We start from the raw sequence: 7,333 nt of genomic DNA on the forward strand, positions 1-7,333 counted from the left end.
AAAGGATGTCTACGATTACAAACCTGTACACATACACACATCTTTCATAGCCCAGCTCTGCCCTTTACTAGCCTGTAACCTTGGACAAGTTACTTAGGCTGTGCCTCAGTTTCCTTATCTATGAAGTGGGGCTAATAACTGTATCTACCTCACAGGGCTGTTATGAAGATTAAATGATTTAATACTGGTATAGCACTTAAACAACGACTCACACAAAGTGCTTGCTACTATTATTATTTTCAATAGATTTCATACCATTAGATCTGAGGATGTCAAAAGAACAAAATCACTTTCACAGCAATTCAAAGCCTGCTCAAATGACTCGGGACACACACACGCACACTAACCTTCAGTGCAGAGTATACCTGTCTTTGGGAAACAAACTTTTGCCAGCTGAGAACTACTTATTGTGTAGGTGATAAAAGTATATGACAAAATGACTAAGGCAGCAGGGAGGCAATAACAGCAAGCACAGAATAACTATTTGCCTCCTCCTTTTACAATGAGTAGAGGAGTGATATGCAAAACATTTTCAAGTAATCATTTTTTTAAAACACATTTTGGATCTGGAACCACTCTGAAAAACAACTTAAAATTGTATTTTTGTATCACTCACTAAAAGTACTAAAAATGACGACAAATTTCCATTATTTTCTAAAGATCACATATTTCATCAGTCAACTTTTCATTTACTTGCAAAACATATTAGCAAATTTTCTTCAGATTCTCAATGGTCTCTTTCAAAGAGAACTTTTCTTATTTAAAGGAATAATACTGTAAACAAAGAAGATGGTAGATTCTATGCTGAGAATTCCTCTAAACGCAGGACCAGGTATAGTTTGCCCTTCCTAAAAATGCAGCCCAGTTTCCAAGCAGCTATACGTTCTTCACTACAAGTAGCTAAATGTTCTTCACTACATAAGAACAGATATCCCTTATCAATTATAAGTAATATTAGAAAAGCAAATATTTGGCATACATTTGAAAAACAATGTTTCTACAGTACTTCAAATTCTGTTACAGACATTTTTAATCCGTATCCTGTGCAAACAGAGCTTAAATTTTGTTCCCTTCAATATTCAAATAAGCATGTTCACTCACAACCACAGATTATCCCCAAATTTACAGCAGAAGTACAGGTACTCCACAAAGTTTTTTTTATAAAAAAACTAGAATAATCTAAAAAATTTAATTTTCATTTTTGCATAGGAACTAGAACACCATTTCATTCTTGTTACCTTTTAAATGCTTCAGCTGGGTTCCTCTCACATTCCCCGGGCTGTAAGAGGCTCTGGATGGCTGGGTCCCTCAGCTTGTCCTCATATCCTTGGAGTAGCCCACTGTGGCAAATCTGGGCAACAAGACCTCTAATAAACCCTCCAACACACAACGTGTCAGAGTCCTGGGCTTTGCAGAAATGAAAGGCCAAAGCCTGGCGATGTAAACCTCTCTGCAAGCCTGTAGGTGAACTTGGCCACAAGAGCTCAGTACATAGGGCTGTCTTGCCACTGCCAGGCCCTCCTACTAACAACACACCCCAGGCAGCGCCTTTTCCAGAGACAACACTAGCATTGCTCCCAGAATTCACTAAGAGGGGTGGTGTGTTGACAGTGCTGTTGCAGCAGTTAGTTTTCTCCTGGAGGCAATGCTGAAGCTTGTGGAAAACCCACTCCCTACAGTAAAACTGCTTCCCCTGCAGTAAACTCGTTTGAGCCATTTTGCAGACTTTCTCTTCCCAAGGATTAGTCATAATAGGTTTCTTATCTTCAACATTTGCTAACATCAGAATACATCAACACAGGTCTTTACATCCACTAGGACATAACTGGCATAGTAAGTTGACTTTGAATGACAGAGTAACCAGTTACAGCAAAATTCAACAGCCAGCGTCCATTTGTCAATAGAATGTGCATGACTTTACTTGGCTCTCTATTCTTGATTATCAGCAGAGAATAGATTAGTTTAATTGTTGAACTGGTGAACAAGTGCCTGGTTCCCAAGCTCAGCAGCACTTTTTCTATGTCTTGATGGGTCACATGGCTCCATGGTTACAAGCGAGTTTGCGTGATTGTAGATCCTTCAAGTATGCGGATGAGACAATACATCTGGAAAACGAAAGAGAAAGCCCAATTTTTCCATTTGTACAAAATGCTTCTCCAGATTCAAATTGTTAATTCTGTATCTGAGAACTAGATCAGAAAAGGTGTCCACTATAGTAAATGTCATCAGAGATTATATTTATACAGTAGATAGGTGGCTCTATATTTCCTGTTGAAGGATAGCCCCTCAAACTACCAGACCCTGCCACTTTCAGGCACAGGGACAACTGCCGGGGACGCAACTGTGTAGATTGTGGTCTCTTATGTGACAGGCCACTGTTCACACCTCTTATTTCAAAGCATTCATAAAATGCATTTTTCAAGACAGATGCTTAATGAACCTGTTCACAGGTTCCTCTTATAAGGTGTCCAGGTAATCAACAATTTCCACAAGTAACTGAAATAAAACAAAAATATTTTTGTGCAAAAAATATATGTTAAAAGCTTCCTTATCAAAGGATACAATTTACCAGTTAATCCCCAAAATCCATATTTTCATTTTTTGGCACTTTCAAAAAGTTGGACAATTACCCTAAAATAATGATTACATTCTTCTTTCTGTATTTTTCTTCCACTACGGTCACGCTTCCTAAAGAGCTACATTTTAATCGTTACCCTAGATTTGTAAAAGGGTTGAAGACGGGAGGAAAAAGACAACGTGCACCCTAGAGTAACATCCTTAAGCCTAGCCCAAAAGATCGTTCCCCTAGCTTGGTTAGATCGGCATCAGCGAACGAAGCTCTGTTAACTTGCACAGCCCAGCCAGTCAAGGACTCTGTTTACTCCACTAGCCACACTTCTTTGTTGATAGTTTGCAAAATCTAGGGGGATGATTCCCAGCGAGGCTGGATGGCAAAGGGTTAAAAAAAAAAAAAAAGAGGGGCGGAGGGGGATGATCTCACACGCATGATAAATCCAAACACAGGTACAACGTGAATCTTTCCTTGCTCGGTGCCAAAGATGAGGGTTTGGGATGGGGGTGAGGAGTGCCAGCGACTCCTGCGGACGGAGAAGAGGCGGCCGGGGAGAACTCCTCCCGGGGCAGAAAGGCAGGAGTGGAGTGCTCCCGCGCCGGTGGGTGTTTGCCTACAGTTCCGGCCGCTGGTTTCGGCTGATAGACAAAAGGAATTCCGGGATTCCCGGCGACAGAGCCACCTCCGCTTCAGCAGCCCCACCGAGCCACAGGGGGCCACCTCGGAGCTGGGGAGCGGGGAGGGGGCCCCCAGACAGAGGTGCAGCCTCCTCCGGGAGGTCTTCCCTCGCAGAGGCTGGGAAATCCTCGGCAGCCCGCCCCGCCCTGAGATTGGGGTGTGTCTTTCGAAGGGGGAGGGGTGCCCCACGTCCTTGCCAATCCCTGCCGAGGGGTCGCCTCCGAATCCGCGTCCCTCTCTGCCCCGCTCTGCGCCCCCGACCCGCGCGCCGATCCCGCCCCCGCCTGGCCCTCCGCGGAGCGAGGGGATCCGCGCCGTCTGGGGTCCCCGCCTCGAAAGCGCGTGGGTGGGTCAGGTCGGCGACCCGGCTGCAGTCCCCAGGTTCCCGACCCCAGGAGCAGCCTCGCTTCCACCGCCGCCGCCCTCGGTTACCTCCGCCCCAGCCGCCGCCGAATCTCAGCCTCAGACACTTGCTTCTTGGAGACGCCGCCGAGGCCAGCGCGCCCGGCAGTCCCGCTGCAGCCGCAGGCTCCGCCCGGCCTGGGGCGCGCTCCCCGCGCCGGATCCTCCGCTTGGCCCCGGCAACTGCCAGCTCCAGCTGCGCCGACAGCCAGGGTCCAGCTCCTCCCAGCCCCCAACGGCCAACCGCCGCCGCCGCCGCCAGGGCAGTGACTGTCTCAAGCAGCCGCGGACCGGCCGGCTCCGCCCCTCCTCGCCCAGGCTCCGCCCCCCGCCCAGGCCCCGCCCCGCTGTCTGTCTCCGCGCCGGCTCCGCCCCCCGCCCCGCCCCTCCCCCACCTTGCGGGCCTGGCGCCGCCCTTGCCGGGACGCGGGTGGCCGCCGGGGACCCTCGGCGCGCGCTGCGGGGAGCGCTTTCCCGGGGTGGCCTGGAGGCCCCGCCTTTCGCGGGGACGGGGCGGGAAGGGGGCGGGGGCTGCGCTCTCACGTCCTCGCGCTCACGCGAGTCGCTGCTCCCACCCTCCCGTCCCCGCTCGGCCCTCGCCTTCCTTTGTCTTCCAGGCCCCAGGGACTGGCTGGCTTTGGGGGCCATGTCCGCCCGGAGGACGGGCCGCGGGGCTGGGGGTTGCCCGTTTCAGCCGCCGGTCCCTAAGGGCCGCTCCAGATTCGTCGTCCTCTTCAGTCGTCGGGTGGCCTTTCCATCCATTCAATTCGGTGGTTCTCTTACTTTCTTAGCCTGGAACTAGGAGAAGGAAGGGAAAGACTGGAAAGTGCACAAATAGAAAGAGCAGGGGCCTGCGTGGCGCTCCCGCCGCCTCGGGACCAGCGCGTGGCCTCACTCGATGGAGGTGGGAGGCGGTCCGGGCTGAGCCCCTGCCCCCTGGACGGGGTGATGCCCCCTGGACGGGGTGATGCCCCCTGGGCGGGGTGATGCCTCCGGAGGCCGTTGTGGGGCGGACGGCCAAGGTCGCGGTCAGAAGGGGACTGAGATGAGCGCCCCGCCGGACCCAGCGGCACCAGGATTAGACGGGCCGGTCTGCGTCGCGTGGACCTGGGTTGTTTAGATCTCAGATTTCTGCGGGGACAGTAAATGTACTTACCGTCAACTGATAGAGTAGAAAGCGTACTATGTTATTTTGCTAAAACCTTGCGCTCTATCTCCAATTCTTCATTCATTTGCATGTGTTTATTTCGCAAATACTAAGCTTTTATTTTCCATCTGGTTTTAGGAATTTCAAAGTATAGCTGTCATATTTAGAAAAAAACGGGGCGTGCTTATTTTTCCATTCTCTTTCCTCTCCATCCATTGTTGATCTGAATATTTAACCGTAATTCATTTACGGTGAATTCTGAGGTTGTTTTCCAAAACACAAGCAAAAAAAAAAAAGGCAGAAGACTAATTCTCTAGAATTAGAGTGATGAAAATTGATTTAAAAAATCTACAGTTTTTATTTACGTTCACTGACTCACTTCATTACCAAGTCAATTGTTTATACAGCTAGTTTGCATGCAGCGTTATAAGTCATGGGCTCCCTCTGGTTCATGGTTGTTAAATTATGTTTAGAGAACAAAAAATTAAATGAGAAATATTTACATCATATTCTTTCCATTAAAACTATTTGCCAATATAATCAAAATCATTTCTGCCCAATCGAGAAGTGGGACTGTTTTTTTTTAATGCTAACTAACCATCATGAATGCTGTTTTAAATAACATAAGGGATAGCTAAACTGTAATCTTCAGACTCATTTAGACTTTTTCTTTAAAGTTTATCTTACATTTCATATTTATGGCTCTCCCCTCTCCCCCCCCCCCCCCCCCCCCAATTCCTTGTCTGTAAGGTGGCACCTTGGCAACACTAGGAGGTTCATGCTTTAGGAAAGTATGGTTTTGGCCAGAGCCACCACATACAGCTGTGTCGGCTGTGCACTGCACAACCACAGGGGGCGCCAATCAAATGGACCGGGTTGCACTTCACAGAGCAGTGTCTCCAGGTAGCGGATGCAGTTACAGATCTTGCTTGAGCACCTTGAACAAAACCCACTTCCAATGGTCTGACACATAAGGGCTTGTTTCTCTTATGTAATAAAAAGCCCGGATGGCGTGGCCAACTAGCTCCGCAGTGCCATCAGGCCCCCCTCCTACCTTTCAGACAGTAATAGGGTGGAGCAAATACATCTGTAAAAGTGGCTGCCTAGTCTGAAGAAGCGGAATATGACTTGTGTTGATAAAATGATCCTGGGCATTTTGATTTTATACAAATAGAACAAAATCTTTAGTAAATTTAATTAAATGTTTAATAAAAATTAATTTAAAAATATTTTTAAAAGTCCGAACTGTTGTAATCAAATTATCTTGAAAATCAATATTACCACATTTTGACTTAGTATTAGAAGAAAACATCATTAAAATGTTGACAAAAGTCTTTTCGAGCATATTTGCCAAAAAGGCTCGGTAGTGTTGGAAGTTAAACTTGTTTTGTTTTTACCTCTAAATCAACCTCTCGCGGGGTATAAGGCTTTTGGTGTGCCAGTTATCTGTTGCTACGTCATATATCATAACCTAAAGCTTAGTGGCTTAAAACAAAACTGACATTATTTCTCACAATGTGGGGATTGACTGGGCGGCTCCAGATGGTCTCCCCTGGGCTCCCTCATGCACTTGCATTCAGCTGGCTTCACTGGGGGAGAAAGAGGGCTGCAGAGAGGGAGGTGTATGTGTCTTCTCCCCATGGCTTCTTCACAGCAAGGTGGTCTCAGAACTCCAGGAGCGCCCAAGCAGAATCTGCAAACCTCTTGAGGCCTTGTTCTGGAATTCACCCAGTGTCATTTCTGCCAAGTTTGGAGGTCAAAGCAGTTCACTAGGATGGGCCAGACTCAAGGGGCAAAATAAACTCCACCTTTTGATGGAATGAGTGCAAAATATTACGGTCATGTTTTTGAAGTACCACAAATGGAGACCTTTTAGGATTTGACACATAATTTAAACTTTCCACCAGAAAAATAAAAAAATGCAGGCATATAAAGTCTGTGTTATTATAAAGGAATAATGCCCTTCTATGTCACAAAACTCCAGATTACAAAACAGCTTCTCTTAAATTCAATGAGCTACTTAACATGAATAAATAGGAATACAGTCCAAATATATGTACATATATCCATTTACACTACTTTTCTCAGTATTAGTTCTGTGTTTATCAAAATTTATGTTTTTATTCAACATAATGGGACCTTAAAGAGTTAAGGTTCAGGAAATTTGAATATCATAGTTGAACAGAGATTGATAATTTTTTTGACTTTGACAAATTCTCTTTTCTAGTTCTATAAGAAAGTTCTGATTTTAACTAGCCTATCACTCAACCTCTGATTAAATTCTTTTAAAGAGGTTAAAACAAATTTTTGCCTTTTTTAGTCATTGGTGGTTGAAGGAATTTTTCCTTCAAATAGGAAAGTCAAGTAGAGTTTTTGCTTAGTTTGGTTAATTATTAATAAATAAATGAGTAAATTAATTAGTGTGTATTGAAATGTACATCAACATAAACATTTTCAAAATAATTTCACACTTAATAACTGACATATGTAATACCTTCTCAAAATATATATCTATTTAATATTATATTATGATA

The 7,333-nt window shown here is 45.8% G+C and overlaps 1 protein-coding gene across 3 annotated transcripts in view; it reads right to left on the reverse strand.

Moving 5' to 3' along the window:
- ANKRD50 (ankyrin repeat domain 50) overlaps nucleotides 1-3,917 on the reverse strand; it is a 31,181-nt gene extending 27,264 nt beyond the window's left edge. The window contains exons 1-2 of one of the 3 annotated variants that reach the window (XM_036312865.1): nucleotides 3,683-3,917; nucleotides 1,239-2,105 (exon numbers count right to left, since the gene is read on the reverse strand). In XM_036312865.1, the coding sequence (XP_036168758.1) occupies nucleotides 1,239-1,783 (545 nt within the window). In that variant the 5' untranslated portion in view covers nucleotides 1,784-2,105; nucleotides 3,683-3,917. Of the gene's footprint in view, nucleotides 1-1,238; nucleotides 2,106-2,630; nucleotides 2,951-3,001; nucleotides 3,625-3,682 lie in introns of those variants that run through there. The other 2 variants (XM_036312866.1, XM_036312867.1) reach the window with 2 other exon arrangements.
- Nucleotides 3,918-7,333: the final 3,416 nt, after the last annotated feature.

Source organism: Myotis myotis, unplaced genomic scaffold (assembly GCF_014108235.1).
Source record: "Myotis myotis isolate mMyoMyo1 unplaced genomic scaffold, mMyoMyo1.p scaffold_m19_p_6, whole genome shotgun sequence".
NCBI lineage: Eukaryota > Metazoa > Chordata > Mammalia > Chiroptera > Vespertilionidae > Myotis > Myotis myotis.